The sequence below is a fragment of the Rutidosis leptorrhynchoides genome, chromosome 6, assembly GCF_046630445.1.
Source record: "Rutidosis leptorrhynchoides isolate AG116_Rl617_1_P2 chromosome 6, CSIRO_AGI_Rlap_v1, whole genome shotgun sequence".
NCBI classification, from domain to species: Eukaryota; Viridiplantae; Streptophyta; class Magnoliopsida; order Asterales; family Asteraceae; genus Rutidosis; species Rutidosis leptorrhynchoides.
Window position 1 is genome coordinate 418,135,938 of NC_092338.1, and position 17,676 is coordinate 418,153,613.

Sequence of the window (17,676 nt, forward strand, 5' to 3'; positions counted from 1 at the left end):
TCGATCTCGAGTATTAGGATTGTGATACACTATGACCTGACCTAGCTTGATAGACATTTATTGACCAACATATGTTCTCTAGGTTGAGATCTACGGTTATTTGGTAATCCGAGTTTCGGTCACATTTTGGTGAACGACTTTATATGCTGCTAAGGTGAGTTTCATTTGCTCCCTTTTTAATTGCTTTTGCAATCTATATTTTTGGGCTGAGAATACATGCACTTTATTTTAAACGCAATGGACACAAGTACATACTAAATTCTATACCGAGTTTGAACCGAAAATCCCTTAGCTTTGGTAACTAGTAACTGCCGGTTATAAGAACTGGTGGGCGCGAGTAGTTATATATGGATCAATAAGGCTTGACATCCCCGTCTGTTTCAGGTTTAGAAACCCTAGCCTGAACTATAATAACAGACGTATGCTATTTGAGTTTAGTACACGTTGGATTTCGTGTATTCTACATGTTGGTTGCATGTTTGTTAAAACAGGGGTACTTATTATAACGTTAAAGCTTAGTTACCAGGGTGCTCAATCTTGTAGAATATTTTTGATAAACGTTTCTGAATGAAACAACTGAAATCTTGTAATCCACCTTTATGTACAGATTATACAAATCATTAAAACTATGAACTCACCAACCTTTGTGTTGACACTTGTTAGCATGTTTATTCTCAGGTTCCCTAGAAGTCTTCCGCTGTCTGCTTATATGTTAGACAAGCTATGTGCATGGAGTCTTACATGACATATTTTTCAAGGAAACGTTGCATTCACCAAATCATCACCATGTATCTTATTTTGACTGCATTGTCAACGGAAGTACTATTGTAAACTATTATTTACGGTGATTGTCTATATGTAGAAATCATCAGATGTCGAAAAACTTTGATTTAAATATTCATTTATGGTGTGCCTTTTCAAAAGAATGCAATGTTTACAAAACGTATCATATAGAGGTCAAATACCTCGCAATGAAATCGATGAATGACGTGTTCGTCCATATGAATTTGGAGCGATCGTCACAGCTTTAAATAGTTCGACACTGAATGTTGACACCATCTCTTATTAAAATGTTAAAAACAAATACATTGAATGTTGAATAGTTCAATATATAGTGTTGAATCATTCAATTGATAGGTAAATAAACGCAACCTCAGTGTGAGATGGGGTGACATGACGCTGATTGAAAATATGAAGTTATGGTGGTGTGAGTTGGAGTGCGTGTGGGAGGTGTGGTGCTAATGTGATAAAATGTGATTAGTATTTTGGATAAAGACAAAACAAAGAAAATATAATAAAAAAAATATTAAAAAAAGATCAATCAATCAAAATAAACAACACCTCCGTTACCTTTCATGTTAAAAACCCACTCACACCGAACCTACGCCCCATAACACCAAAAGAGGGTGTTGCTTATGTGTTAGCTAAGATCCCATGGTGTCTATTCAGATACGTAACTCTTGATGTTCATTGTCTATTGGGCTCACATTTGGGCTTGACCGATAAGAAGCCCATAGGCCTTCACCGAACCCTAACCCCTCTCTATAAATAAAGGGGTACCTACAAGGCTACAACATATAATACATTCTCTACGGACTATGAGATACGACCCTAGCCTCTCATCAATCTAATCTAGGGTTTTACCTACACTCTGTGTAGGGTTTTCCTTCGCTGAAGATCCGACTCCAACCATGAGCCATAATCACCCTCTCGAGATCATCATCTCGATTAGGGATCACCGCAGTAACTCTCTAAAACCTCTCTTTAGCACTAAATGTTATATTTGCCCTACCTGCAGGAATATGTTTGATTAGTAACAAATAGCCTAAATCCACGACTTTGAACTTTGAATGCAAGGGGAAGAAATATAAAGTTGTACGATTTTCAAGAAAACCTACCCGGGTGAATTTCGTCGCATATTTGTACAAATGAATCATTCAGATTTTTTTCATATAGGGGAGAAAGATTATTGAATATTATTATTACATTTATTTTTCAAAAAAGAATTAATAAAACTAAACGGATCCGAAAATGATTGAATATGATAACTATGTATTATTAAAATTTAGTAATTTTGTGTGGTAATAATCAAATTGAGACAAAGTGAGAACTGATTTTTTTTTCTAAGTGACCATATTTGAGAGAGTAAACGGTAAAAAGAGATAAAGTTTCTAGAGCCAAATAATAACAATGTTAACCTGTTCAAGTAGATATCTACTTGATTCATATATATATTAAACAGTGAATATGAACGATTTAAATGAATGTATAATAAATATGAACAATAAAAACAAATATCAATATGAATGTGGATGATTATTAAATTGGATTTGAATTATTAGTGAATTATATATGCATGGGATACAAATTTTATTATCAATGAATTCATCTATTAAGAACAAGAATACCATGTGTGTGTGTATATATATATATATATATATATATATATATATATATATATATATATATATATATATATATATATATATATATATATATATAAGGGATCAAGAGAGAACTAAGGGTGGGAGAGAATCCATAGAACCTGCAGGTTGAGCTCAATCTGCACATAGATTGGGTTCAATCTGCACACAGATTGAGTTAATCTGCACACAGATGGAGCTCAATCTGCACAAGTTCTCTGAGTTCTCTTCTACCATTGGTTCTCTCTGAATCCTCACCCTATATATATCCTTTTGTTCAGATATTTTCTATACACACATACATATACATTCTGCTACATACAGAACTTCATCAATAGCAGCGATGAGAGCTTCGTTCAACGTTCATTTCGGAGGTAACCCAACGAGCAACTGGAAGTCATACGTTGGCGGAACGCAGATGGAATTTAACGACGTCTACATGAATGATTTTGATTTTTCAGAGTTGAAGTTACTCAAAAAGGAAATACCGGTCCCATTTTCGAGTATTTGGTATTTAGATGAAGAGAAGACAGAAGTGATGTTCCAGTGTAACGACGTATAGAATAAGCTAAAAAAAGGAGCCAGTGAAAATGGTAATCGAATTCAATTGTATGTTATGGAGTTGAGCACGTGAAAAACTAATCCGTTCCCTTCCGATTTTGGAACTAGTTTCGAATCAGGAGCTTTGATGGAATGAGACTTTTAATAATTGTCGTTTTGTGTTTTTAGGATTTTTAATAAGTATTAATTGTATTAGGACTTTAATATTTTCTACTTTTAGGAATTTTAATATTATTGTAATCGTTTGTTAGTTTGTTTTCATAATTACAGAATAATATAACTAATTAAACAAAATTAAAACTAAAATAAATTCATACATTAAAAAATGGAAAATAGATAATAATAATAATAATAATAATAATAATAATAATAATAATAATAATAATAATAATAATAATAATAATAATAATAATAATAACCCACATCTATCCATCAACACGACACTTAGCACGCCACCCATTATTTACCAGTTACCAGCACACCTGTCAAACACCCCACCCCACCCCACCCCTACCAGTCAACACGCCAACACGCCCATCATTGTTAAAGATGACCTTATAGTAACAACTAGTAAAATGACCCGTGAAATCACGGGTTTGTTTAAACGAAACAGTTTAATAATATGTTTTAGGTATTAAGAGAATGTAAATGATAAAGTCATTTAGTTTAATGACCCGTGAAACAACGAATTCCGACTAAGAAACTTGTCGTTTTTACAAACATGTTGATGTACTTAACTTGATCAGAATAAATGAACTACCTTGATGTACTTAACTTTGTCAAAAGTCTACATTACAACCTTTTATTGAGACTTGTATTTCGCATACATACGTAACGTAATTAATCTCGTAAAAAGCAACCATATTTGAATAATAATAATATAATAACTATAATTACAATTATAATAATTAATGATAAAGTTTGTTTAAAAATTGAATATTTATATTTTTAATAATAATTATTATTAGTAATAACAAATGCCACTTGATAAATTTTCAAAAATTAAAATACAATTATTATATGAAAGTTGTACAATATGCTTCAAAGTTTGTACACGTGTTTATGTGGTGATTTGTAAAAAATTGTACAATTTGTTTTAAAATTTATACATATGGTCACATAATACTTCAAATATTGTACATATATGGTGTTGATGGTGTTTTACTATAAGATTGTACATATATTTCAAATATTGTACATTTGATCATGAGGGTGTTTTATCAGCCAATATCACATCTTCAGCCCACTTTTTCCTCGCAATTAACAGGAACTGAACTATGTGTGTCTGCATTTTCATGCACAAAATCATCAACCATTTTCACATCTTCGCTCGCCACTTTTTCATCAAGAACAACAGCATTCACAGGATCTGAACTTTGCCTTTCTGCATGTCCTTCAGCTAAATCGTCAACCATTTTATCGTCACAAATAACGGTATCCACATGACCTGAATTTTGTATCTCTGTGTCTCCCTCTGCTGATAAACGAGTGCTAGAAGATGCATTAAGAGGTGAAGCAACAGAAATCGACTCCTTATTGATGCCTAAAAAGTACAGTTACAAACAAATCTAAGATTAGCATGCAATAATTAAAGATAGAACTGTTTAAGTGCATGTAGTAAGCAGTTCCTTCTTTCTAAGAGTGTAAGCGTAATAAGAGAAATCTTGTTGAAAAGAAGAGTAATAACTATAATACTAACAAATACAAGCATTGCATTTCAAGTTAAACGGTGATTCTAATCAACCGTCGTAATATCTTAGATAATTTACTACCAGTTAGCAGACGGGTCTTAAAAATGTAGATTAAAACAGCCAACAAAAAATAGAAAGACAAATTATATAAGAATGGCAAGCATTGGTCTACAAAATTAGTTCACCTTGCTTTGATGGAAAGATAAGCTGTGCACCACATGAAGTCCTACCACCCTACATGAAAAAAATTGAACTTAGATAAGAACAAGGTTATATTAACACCACTTAAAGCTGTTACAATTATAAAAGAATCAAATAGGCAAAAAAAAAAAAAAAAAGGAAGTAATTTACATAAATAAATAAAATAAGTGGAGAGAGAGGCACCACAGTAGGCAATGTCCAGCCTTTTCTTTGGGACCACTCTAAGTTCGGCCGTAAATCCTTAACGAGTGCTTCATGTGTCTCGTCGTCTTTCCTTTCTCCGGCTGGGGGCATTGGCAACTCAATCTACAGATGGTGGAAACATGAATACAAATCAAAAAAAAAAAAAAAAAAAAAAAAGGAAGGAACAAGAAACTATGAATCATAAATGGTATGTGTATTTAACTATTTATTTGTAATAATATATCAGATACATCCTTCCTAACGAAACGTTTAAGAAGTAATATTAACATTACAAGAGTGTTTCAGATGTTTATAAAACCTGATATAAAGATAGCTAAAAAAATTATGCCTTAAAAGTTAACTCTCCAAGTTAATGTAATTAATTAATCTTTGCCAACAAACACAATAGTATACTAATTAATTTTAACAGGTTGCACAAGTCAAATTCTTTACCTTAACCTTGTCATCGCTCAACACTTCGACCACCCTTGCAGGCCAATAAGAACTGTCAGAATACCAATCTACCTTATCACCAACCTTGAATGTACCATCAAATACAACACAAACTTCGGAAATTGAGTTAGCATCTGGCATTTCATCTTTTTTATATGTTAGCGGATAGCGAGGCCGCACCATTAGTTGTTTTTTAATGTGCCTTGTATTTCTTCCATAAGGAGGCTGTTCGTGTATCTTTTCCCAACTTATCTCTGCAAACACATTAACAATTCACATTATCTGAAATCTATGATTTTATAAAACTTTAGAAGCAGGAATCAAATGAGAGAACACAATCATAATGGAAGCATGTACTATAAGAAAAGTGCACTAATAAGCATCAGAAACATAATAACATAAAGCTAATGAAAAAAGTGGCAATTAATTCACAGGCAATAATCTTTAAAACCCACACTGGTTCATACAGCAAGTTAGCCAACTCACCTTCGTCTTCGAAATCATAGTATTCCAGCTGTATCTTGTTCCTTTTCAAATTGATATCTCTGATCTGAATGACATTTTAGACATGGATTAATAGAATTAGACTTTTGGTAAGCTCCTTCTGTAAGTACTTTAAAAATAGCCTGTTTAAAATTGCTCAATGGCAGTCGAGCCTTCGGTTAAACACTTTCGATGAACACTTAGATGTGTGGTTAGAAAATTATATGCTTTGGAAATTGGAAATAAGTTTGAAAGCAGGAGGAGGGATAAGAGAATTCATAAATTTATATCGATTATTTACATAAAAGATAACCTATTATAACAAATTTGAGTAAAAAGACTATTAAGTAATGTATCGTACAATATATTTTTTCAAAAGAAGTACTCTTCTTCCCTTTAACACACTTTTTTAGTTCCAAACAATGTTGCAACCAGAGTACCATCTTACTTGAATATATAACTCCAAAATAAGTCTTGCGTATAAACTATACCTGGCAATTGAGAGCCATACTCTCAAAATCGGGTCATTTGGGTCAAGTCATCGGGTCAATTGGGTCAAGCTATCGGGTCAATTGGGTCTTGAGAAAAACTAGGTCTAGCAATGTAAATCAAACTTAAAAAAGTCCAATAGGTTCCCCTCTAACCTATTGGGTCCTATACAAAATATCAAAGAACATGTCTAATGGGTAACAATTCCCAAAGCTCAATAAAGAGAGATAGGTCTAATGAGTCAAATGGGTCAAGCATAACAAGTTTCACCCACCAAACATTTATGAAAGCATTCATGGTTATATAATTTACTATGTATATTAATATTTTCATATATATAATAAATAAATAAATAATAATAACTAAAATAATATAATCAATGTAAAAGTATATGACCTATTTGGACCACTTGACCCGTGTGACTTGTTTCGACCTGTTACCCAACCCAGCCTGACCCATTTGGACCCGTTTAAAAATTTGACTCGTTTGACCCATGACCCATTTCAACCCAAAACCATTTTAACCCGTTACGGAAACCGACCTAACCTGACCCGTTTTCTAGGTATAGTATGAACATCCATGACGAACCGATCATATCCCACGCACAACTAAGTGTGCAACATCAGCCAAAGGTTGTAATTCAAACCTTAAGTTATTTCTATATGAAAGAAAAGAACAGCATACTAATGATCGTGACACACTAATGATCGTGAAACAATCATCCTAAACGTGTTCATACTCTTATGTTGGACATCTAAACATCATATCAAACACCAGATATGCTCGTAATTAATATTACGACGCCTAAAGTTGCAATCTAGCCCACCATTAGTATTTTTATTGCAATTGCACATGGGAACAAAACAGAGCTACCAAATCAATTGAATGAAAAAGCTACCTTGCATCTGAACCAGGCACCACGATATCCATCCGCAAAGGATTTCGATTCCCCAAGCTGGCCCACTTCAAACTTAAAACCACTCGAATTCTCCATTTTGCATCACCAGAATTTTCCTGATCTAGAAAAATAAATTTATCTCAGCAAATTTTCCATGCAAATCAAGTCTATGATTCATGAATTCATAAAAAAACTCATAGAACTTAACAATGAAAAATGAAAAAAAAAGTCCAAAATTAGACGTTTTTTCACCTACATCCGCCTTTCATAAAATAAATACCATTCTTGACCTTGCAATCACAGAATCGGGCAATCAAATTGCTACATATATTCACAAAACTACAAAATAAGGTTATTCATTAATGCACTATAATTAGGTATCATAATAAGTAGTAGTAGCAATTTAGGGTTTCGGTGAATTAGGGTTTTGCGTTACCATTAAACAAGAAATACAGTAGTACCTCGATGATTTAAAAATAAAAAAGTGAACCTTTGATAAGCACGGAAGATGTGATTAATCGCGAATAGTGTGTCTACTTAAAAGTGATCACCCTCACACTCACATGCTTCGAACTAAACCAAAGGGCTTTGTTTGTCTAGCATTAGTAAGTTACGGATTATGTATTCATTTATTTATATTTTATATTTATAATAAATTATTACAGTAATTAATTTGCATTCGTAATTCGTACGGTGTGTGTAATGTATGTAGTGGAGGATCTCGGATTGGTAGTCACCAGTTGAAACCTCCAAAAAAATTCTACTAGATGTTTTATTTCAATGGTGTCACTCAAAAAAATGTACATTATCAAATTGTATCACTAGTTAAAAACCCCATTTTTTTTTTCACGACATCGCGTATTTCAGTGATGTCCCGTGCCACCACTAGGTACAATATAGAACCGCCCCCATATCAGTGTATGTCACCTTTAAAAAACGGATTTTCAGGAAAACCTACCCGGGTAAATTTCATGGTTTATTTTATTTTTGACTATTAATCAAAAAGACACATTTTTCAAACAAACTATAGCGTACGCCCCAAAAAACAAATATCTTAAAATCCCTCGCAAGGTTGGCTTGTGATCTTGTGACTCGTGAATTCGCGATCATGACCTACAAATTCCATGTCGCGACCTGAAATTTACGGTCATTGCTGATAAATTATATCTTGCAATTTGCGACTGTCTGGAAGTTAGGAGTCGCAAGGTTCGCAAGATCCTATCCTACCATGTGACGTGCGACTAGATCTTATCAGCTCTAAGATTTTCGGATAAGATTTCCTAACATGTTATTTGAATAACATTTTCACTTTCTTAATATATAGTTGTGATGCTTCATTTCTAAACAAACAAAAACCCATACTAAAAAGGGATGATGGTTGAACATTTCTTGCTGGAGTAGATGACTCCGATCTATTTCCAGCAACAATTCATCTCAAACCATAACAACACCTCCACCACCGGCCCACCTCCCCCGCCACGTCAATTCATGCAAAGTTTTGAGTCGCAAGAATCGAATGCAATAATATACAATATTCCAGGGGATGTTCTGTTATGCGTCGTAAAAGAAGCAATAATCAAGGTGAACATTCAAAGTCTATCCAGAAATTTTTAAAGGGAAGTACTTGAAGAATCAGAAGCAGATGATAGCTTTGAAGAAATTCCTGTGGATTTTGCAATGTAGTTTGTGTATCTTGATGGTGAACATTCAGCGTCTATCCAGAACAGTAACCCTGACGACGTCATGCTAACGTGATCATCCACTTTAACTAATAAAAATAGGTATATTCTCTATTTGATATGCTTGCTCTCAGCATGGCCTTTAATTTTTAAACAGTCATATTTATAGTCTCACTATGCAAATGATAAACCGGAAAGAAAAAAAAAAATGAGGAATCAAAAGCGCCACAGAAATTTGCATACGGAGTGTCAGAAACAACCTTCTAGATTGAGCAACTACAACACATGTCGATTACCACGTTTCAAGTACCAGAAAGAAAACTTACCAAACTATACAGAACGCGTCAAATAATACTTGATGTGAAGAGAATAGTTTAAACAAACTTCCACAATGTTGAATCAGTACTTGACTGACTGCCATTGTTATTTAGAAGGTTCTGCATCCATTTAATTTTGTTAACAAGTTCCTCCAGATCGATTACGGCTGCTTCCAGTGTATCTTCATGCTTTATGTTCAAGTCTTTACTAAAATGAATACCACCCTCATCTGCAACTGCCGGTGCCGCTTCTGCTGCTGATTTCTTCTCTTCCACACGCAAACTCGTAATACTATCGAAGGATTCCACACATTCATCATCCATTTTCACATCTTCAGTCTGCTTTTTTTCTTCACAAACAACGGTATCCATCAGATTTGAATTATGTGTTTCAGTATCACCCAATATCGCATCTTCAGCCTGCACTTTTTCCTCACAATTAACAGGAACTGAACTCTGTGTCTCTGTATTTGCATGCACATCATCATCATCATCATCATCATCAACCATTTTCACATCTTCACTCGCCACTTTTTCATCAAGAACAACAGCATTTACAGGATTTGAACTTTGCCTTTCTGCATGTCCTTCCGCTAAATCATCAACCATTTTATCGTCACAAATAACGGTATCCACATGACCTGAATTTTGTCTCTCTGTGTCTCCCTCAGCTGATAAACGAGTGCTAGAAGATGCATTGAGAGGTGAACCAAGAGAAATTGACTCCTGATTCATGCCTAAAACAAGTACAGTTACAAACAAATCTAAGATTAGCATGCAATATTAAGAGATAGAACTGTTTACTCGCATGGGCTTATTACATCTAAGTTACTTTACGTACATGTAATAAGCAATTCCTCCTGTCAAAGGGCGTACAAACAACAATTGATCACATGCTTCAAAACAAAACAAAACACTATAACTAAAAGTACGAAGTATAATAGAACTTTTTTTAGAAAAGAGAATAAGAGAAAACTAGTTGAAAAGAAGTGTACTAACTATGATAGTAAGATGTTCAAGCATTGCATTTTAAGGTAAATGGTGATACTAATCAACCGTCGTAATATTTTAGATAATTTACTACCAGTTAGCAGACGGGTCTTAAAAATGTAGATTAAAATGGCCAACAAAAATAGAAAGACAAATTATATAAGAATTGCAAGCATTGGCCTACAAAAGTAACTCACCTTGCTTTGATGGAAAGATAAGCTGTGCACCACATGAAGTCCTACCACCCTGCATGAAAAAAATTAAACTTAAATAAGAACAAGGTTATATTAACACCACTTAAATCTGTTACAATTATGAAAGAATCAAATAGGCAGGGAAAAAAAGTAATTCAAATAAAATAAAATAAAAAAGTGGAGAGAGAGAGAGAGAGAGAGAGAGAGAGAGAGAGAGAGAGAGAGAGAGAGAGAGAGAGAGAGAGAGAGAGGCACCAGAGTAGGCAAAGTCCAGCCATTTCTTTCGGACCAATCTAAGTAGGGTCGTAAATCTTTACATAATGCTTCGTATGTCTCACCTTCTACCCCTTCTCCAGCTGGGGGCATTGGCAACTCAATCTACAGATGGTGGAAACATGAATACAAATCAACAAAAGGGAAGGAAAAAGTAACTAAGAATCATAAATGGTATGTGTATTTAACTATTTACTTGTAATAATATATCAGATACATTCTTCCTAACGAAACGTTTTAAGAAGTAAAAATAACATCACAAGAGTGTTTCAGATGTTTATAAAACCTGATATAAAGATAGCTAAAAAATTTATACCTTAAAAGTTAACTCTCCAAGTTAATGTAATTAAATAATTTTTGACAACAAACACAATAGTATACTAATAAATTCTAACAGGTTGCACAAGTCAAATTCTTTACCTTAACCTTGTCATCGCTCAACACTTCGACAACCCTTGCAGACCAATAAACACCTTCATAATTCCAATCTACCTTGTCATCAACCTTAAATGTACCATCAAATACAACACAAACTTCGGAAATTGAGTTAGCATCTGGCATTTCATCTTTTTTATATGTTAGCGGATAGCGAGGCCGCACCATTAGTTGTCTTTTAATGTGCCTTGTCTTTCTTCCATAAGGAGGCTGTTCAAATATCTGTTCCCAACTTATCTCTGCAAACACATTAACAATTAACTTTATCTGAAATCTATTATTTTATAAAACTTTAAGAACAAGAAACCAGATGAGAGAACACAATCAACATAGAAGAATGTAGTATAAGAAAAGTGACAACGGGCAACTAAGTTTATGCCTCATGATGACTAATAAATTGCAATCAGAAACATAATATTCTGAAGTTAATGAAAAAAGTGGCAATTAATTCACAAGAAACGATTTCCAAACCCACACTGGTTCATACAGAAAGTTAGCTAACTCACCTTCTACGTCGAAATCATAGTACTCCAGCTGTATCTTGTTCCTTTTCAAATTGATATGTTTGATCTGAAAGACATTTTGGAGATGGATAAATTAAATTAGAGTTCTGTAAGTAATTTAAAATAGCCCGTTTAAAATTGCTCAAAGGCAAATGAGCCTTCGGTTAAGCACTTTCCATGAACACTTAGATACGTGGTTACAAAATTATATGCATTGGAAATTGCAAATAAGTTTGAAAGCCGAAGGGTGGATAAGAGAATTCATAAATTATACTGATTATTTACATAAAAAGATAACCTATAATAACATATTTTAGTGAAAAGACTACTTACAGTATGTTTCAAAAGAAGTAACCTTCTTCCCATAAACCAGGTGACGTCCAAACGGGGGGCAACCCAATCCACCTCTCGGCGGGGCACATAGTTTTTAGGGGGGCAATTTTTAATATATAAAGATTTGAGAAATGGGAGAACTAGGGAAACACAACTGAAGCAGCGAAGGCGAAGCGCCCAAAAACAATAATCAAAGGCCCCAGAAAGAAAAGAGATCAAAGTCCACCAACATTCTAGCAAGGTCCAAAGGGCCTTTTTTATAGCTTGTATTATTCGTTAGGGCTTAAGGGACATTTGTTAATAGCTTATATTATTCGTTAGGGTCTAAGGGCCTTTTTTCACCTCGTTCTAGGTACTTTAATTCTCGGGACCGACCCTGCCATAAACACACTTTTTAGTTCCAAACTATTTGCGACCATAGTCCAGAATGAGTTTTATGAACATCCACGACGAACAGGTCATATCCGAAGCACAACCAAGGGTGCAACATCAGCCAAAGGGTGTGATTCAAACCTTAGGAGAGGCATCCGCAAGTTATTTTTCTATATGAAAGAAAAGAACAACATACAAATGATCATGAAACGATCATCCTAAACGTGTTCATACTCATATGTTGGACATCTAAACATCATATCAAACACCAGATATGCTTGTAATTAGTATTACGACGCCTAAAGTTGCAATCTAGCCCACCATTAGTATTTTTATAGCAATTGCATATGGGAACAAAACAGAGCTACCAAATCAATTGAATGAAAAAGCTACCTTGCATCTGAACCAGGCACCACGATATCCATCCTTAAATGATTTCGATTCCGCAAGCTGGCCCACTTCAAACTTAAAACCACTCGAATTCTCCATTTTGCATCACCAGAATTTTCTTGATCTGGAAAAAGTAAAATTATCTCAGCCACTTTTCCATGCAAATCAAGTCTATGATTCATGAATTCATAAAAAGCTCATACGAGTTAACAATGAAAAATGAAAAAAGTCCAAAATTAGACGTTTTTTCACCTACATCCGCCTTCCAGAAAATAAATACTATTCTTGACCTAGCAATCACAGAATCAGGCAATCAAATTGCTACATATATTCACAAATCTACAAAATAAGGTTATTCATAAATGCATTATAATTAGGTATCATAATAATTAGTAGTAGCAAATTACAGTTTCGTTGAATTAGGGTTTTGCGTTACCATTAAAGAAATACAGGTATCATAATAAGGTAGTAGCAATTTGGGTTTCGGTAAATTAGGGTTTTGCGTTACAATTAAACAAGAAATACGGTAGTACCTCGATGATTTAAAAAAATAAAAAGTGAACCTTTGGTAAGCACGGAAGAAATGATTAATCGCGAATAGTGTCTACTTAAAAGTGATCATCCTCACACTCAGGCACTTCGAACTAAACCAAAGGGCTTGTTTGTCCCGCAGTAAGTTAAGGGTTATGTATTCATTCATTTCATTTATTAATCACAATAATAATAATTATTAATTATTAATATTATATATTTTAATAACAAGCAATTGCGCCAGCTCGCTACGCTGGGCCCAATTGATTTTGAAACTGGTGGCTGCATCCCTTTGGTTGTAATGAAGACGGCCAAGCCACCAAACCGATTGCACGCTTGTGTTATTATATACATCTAATAGTATTTATCTACTTAAACATGTCGCTATCAAAACTGTGTATTGTAGCTACTGTTCATTTCGTCTTTTTTTGTCTTTTAGTGATTTCCAAATGAATATATACAAGTATTCGGGTCGGCCCGCTTCGTTGGGCCCAAGATCGCTAGCCCGAAAAAAAAAGGCCAACTTCAAGATTCGAACCTACGTCCCTTAAACATCCTTACCAACTGATCTACATATTCATTCTGATATATTTATAGTTTGTTTAACATATATCCCTTAAAATTAGAGGGTTGGTCAAAATTAAAAAGGTAGTCAAAAGAGGTGAAATTTAACATAATGTAAAAACCGGGGGTTAAGGTGACAAAATTACAAAAAAGTTTCAAATGAATAGTTTCATTTTTTTTTTTGCCTTTTTGTGTTTTCTATTTGAATATATATATATATAATGTGTTTTCTATTTGAATATATATATATATATATATATATATATATATATATATATATATATATATATATATATATATATATATATATAAATATATAATATATTATATTATACATATATACAATTCAGCAAATTTAGTTACTATTCCTCGATAGTAATTTCTTTATCCTTTTGTGGGGGTTTTTTTCTGCTTTTCCATTCCAAACTATTTTCGTCTTTGTTCCAACAACTCTAACCGCCATACTTCCTGCAACGCAGCTTTTAGAACCTACGCACATAGCTTTTAGACCTAAAAAACCTCATAAACCCACCCCAAACTTTGAACGCAAATACTTTCAATTTCCTAGCGAAATAAAAAGACACCATCTACACAAATTAACTCGCAACATATTTTCGAACGTACAATTTTTACTAGCAATCGGTCTGAAGCGCACTGCCACACGCCACACACATAGGTCATCGGAAATTTCTCCCGCCACTTTTTCTGAGTTTTTTCAGGTAGTATAGATGTGTTCTTCAGTGGGAACAAAAGATATCAACGACGAAAATAGGAAAGAAAGAAGAAAAGTCCGGATGTTCGGAGAATACCAGAAGGTTGAACGAAGCCGAAAAAATCAGGTTTTAGGCGAGACACATGAGAGAAGGCAGAGTCAACAAAAATGTAGAGACTCATAGAAAAAATATTCAGAAGATATTGTAAATGGTTACCTGAGAAGAAGATCGGAGATCAGAGAATCAAATGAAAAAGGCAAAATGAGATGGGTAGATTTTCAAGTAAGAGAGGATTAGAGAAGGGAGCACGTGATGACTTTTTTAATATTAACTATATAGATATAGCTCTTGCTCCAATTAAAGAGTTTGAGTCATTAATAAAATATTCCTTTAATGTGTAACACAAATTACATTATAATTATAAATTACATCAAAATTGAGCCATTCTTTTATAACTTGAACTTTCAAACCTTATTAAATCATTCTTCTGATTTATACAGAGTAATTTTTATTACGTGTATAAAAATTTATTTACGTGTTATATAGTAATTATCTATAACAATTAATTTGATACATCTAAAAAAAATATTATACAACATAATTTGGACAGATCAAGATAATTAATTTGTTACAACACATTTAGTAATATATGACAATATGTTTCTTTGCAACAATATGTTTCTTTGCAATTGTATTAGATGTTTAATATGTTAAAACGAATTATTGTCTTATAAGTTACATTAACTGCTTTGCTTTAACATATTATTAATAGAATATATAATTGGATGCTACAAAAAAGTTTTACGTAAACGAGGGGTGGCCGCCGCAACGCGCGTATGACTACTGTGCTTGTAATATTTCAACAACTAGTATTTTCGTCCTTTCACGTTAAAAGATATTTATCCCTAGCTTTCCATTCCCTCCATTTAACTCATCCGGTCGCCACCATCACCGTAGCCTACCATCTCCGGCGCCACCACATGTCTTCTTCAGAGGTTGTATTTTACAAACACAACCTGAAAATTTTAGGGTTTCGTCTTTTATGGATATGTGACATATTATCGATTTTTTTTTTTTTTTTTCGTTGGTTATTGTGACGTAGCGGTGTCTAACCACGGTTTGAGTTGATAAATCGCGACCATGGGCTATTGCGATTGTAACCAGTATGATTGCCGTCGGAAATTTAGGGTTCAATACGATTCACCAGAAACCGTCATCGTCGCTACTGGTAAATACTAAATCACTTATTTTTTTGTTAATACTCGACATGTTTGTTTATTTATAACATGTAACTTTTGTTGTTGTAGCATGAATTGTTTGTGGTTTTATACCTTAGTTGATGTATTTCAGATGCGATGGTCATGGGTAGTGTTCGGTGACTGTCACCTCTGCAAAACAGTAAGTTGTATTCATCTACACCGTCACATCATTTTGTGCTCTACTTTAACTACAAAAGTATTACAACTGCATATAATTATATGATATAATATCAATAGAGAGTATATTTTTTGCATATATTATTATAATTATAATTATAATTATAATAATAATAATATCATTGAAATGTCGTCGTTGGGATTGTAGTCCGATTGATACATACACTGTCCAGAAATTAAACATTGATGCTTGAATCAATTTTTTTCTGTCAAAAGTAGTGATTTTGTTGTTGTTGGTTACAAATACTGTTAATAATGATTGACTAACTTTGGTTGGTTTGGATGTGATTTTGCTGATGTCTTTCCGCTTGGCTGTGATCCCGCTGGCTAATTTGGTTACATGTGACGCTGTTGGCGGGTGTGAAAAAGGTTATCCCATTTAGAAAACCCTTAAAAGACGACGATGAACAATCAAGTCCAACACTCAGGTAACAAATTAAACTCCCGCTCAATACACATGTTTCTTACTTATTACATACATATACAGAGAACTAATTGCTCAAGGATTTAAAGTTCTAAAGTTCATCATTTCAGTTTTCACTACTTACATAGTTTGAAAGCAAATAGGTACTTCATGACAGGTGTTTTTATTTGTTTATTTAATATTAATATTGTAATTGTATGGTTAATTATCATAAGGTAGCAGGCAGTTTGATTGTAATATGCTTTATTGAGCATTATATATTTATTTTGGATGCTGAGTTTCTAAGTAGTTTGAAGATTTTATTACTCCAAAATGCTTCTCTTTTTTACTATGATGGAGAATGGAGATATATACATTACCATTAGAAATATGTCAGTGTTAATAAGAAGATATATACAATTAGGTATTTCCAGCTTTAATGCCTTTTGTAACCATAATTGCTTAAGAAGATATAATGTAAGCTGGCCTTTGTAGGTCATTTGAGGATATACGGTTAGTATTGATATAGTATTTTTCTGTCAAAAATTGTGGTTTAGATTTTTACCAGTTCTCAATAAGAACAAATACATCCATAGAAATGTTAAAAAAATGGTTGTCATGATAAACATATGGGAGTTGGGTCGAGTAGCGAGAAAAAATAAAATTTCGTATCTTGGCGTGGTAACTAACAAGTTGCAGCCATGGCGATTTATGTTCTCTTGCTTGATTTCAATTAATTGCTTGAGATGTTAGATTTTAGAAACAAAAAATTGCTTGGCTATCTTTATTTCGGCAATTCTTTTGATATACTAAACTCTTCATTTTTTTGGTTCGTTTAGGTATGCATATCTCACTGGATCAAATAAACATGTCAAAAGGCACTCAAATTTCGATGGTGAGATGTTTTCTTTCTACATTCTATTATACGTATTGATATATGATCTATATCTATGTATTTAGAAAGACATTTCTATTGATCAGAGGTTACACGTTCTATTAACTAGCATAGTTTTAATTTACTTCGATTTTACAGTTCTCAAAAAGTTACAACCTTCTACAAGAATGGTCCCTTTCAATACAGCTAATACGTGTTTTTTCTTGCAGCTTTTATGTGTGCCTGATCGCAGGCCTGCTCTGTGCGTGACTGCAACATATAAGCTT

The 17,676-nt window shown here is 33.5% G+C and overlaps 2 protein-coding genes across 8 annotated transcripts; both read right to left on the reverse strand.

The window, feature by feature from the left end:
• Positions 1–4,026: 4,026 nt before the first annotated feature.
• On the reverse strand, positions 4,027–7,966 carry LOC139851611 (uncharacterized). 7 transcript variants are annotated; one of them, XM_071840703.1, is made up of 8 exons: positions 7,819–7,959; positions 7,639–7,721; positions 7,383–7,503; positions 5,999–6,062; positions 5,513–5,766; positions 5,027–5,182; positions 4,861–4,909; positions 4,027–4,527 (listed from the first exon to the last, which is right to left on the reverse strand). In XM_071840703.1, exons 3-8 carry the CDS (start codon positions 7,476–7,478, stop codon positions 4,223–4,225), a joined length of 924 nt encoding a protein of 307 aa, XP_071696804.1. In that variant the 5' UTR covers positions 7,479–7,503; positions 7,639–7,721; positions 7,819–7,959; the 3' UTR covers positions 4,027–4,222. The 7 variants fall into 7 exon arrangements, with proteins under 7 accessions (XP_071696804.1, XP_071696802.1, XP_071696803.1 ...); XM_071840701.1 differs by having other exon boundaries at positions 7,635–7,721; XM_071840702.1 differs by having other exon boundaries at positions 7,844–7,886.
• A 1,469-nt stretch (positions 7,967–9,435) lies between these two features.
• Positions 9,436–13,245, reverse strand: LOC139855139 (uncharacterized). Its single transcript, XM_071844386.1, has 6 exons — positions 12,872–13,245; positions 11,777–11,840; positions 11,256–11,509; positions 10,818–10,940; positions 10,566–10,614; positions 9,436–10,115 (listed from the first exon to the last, which is right to left on the reverse strand). Exons 1-6 carry the CDS (start codon positions 12,965–12,967, stop codon positions 9,436–9,438), a joined length of 1,266 nt encoding a protein of 421 aa, XP_071700487.1. The 5' UTR covers positions 12,968–13,245.
• Between the last annotated feature and the right edge of the window lie 4,431 nt (positions 13,246–17,676).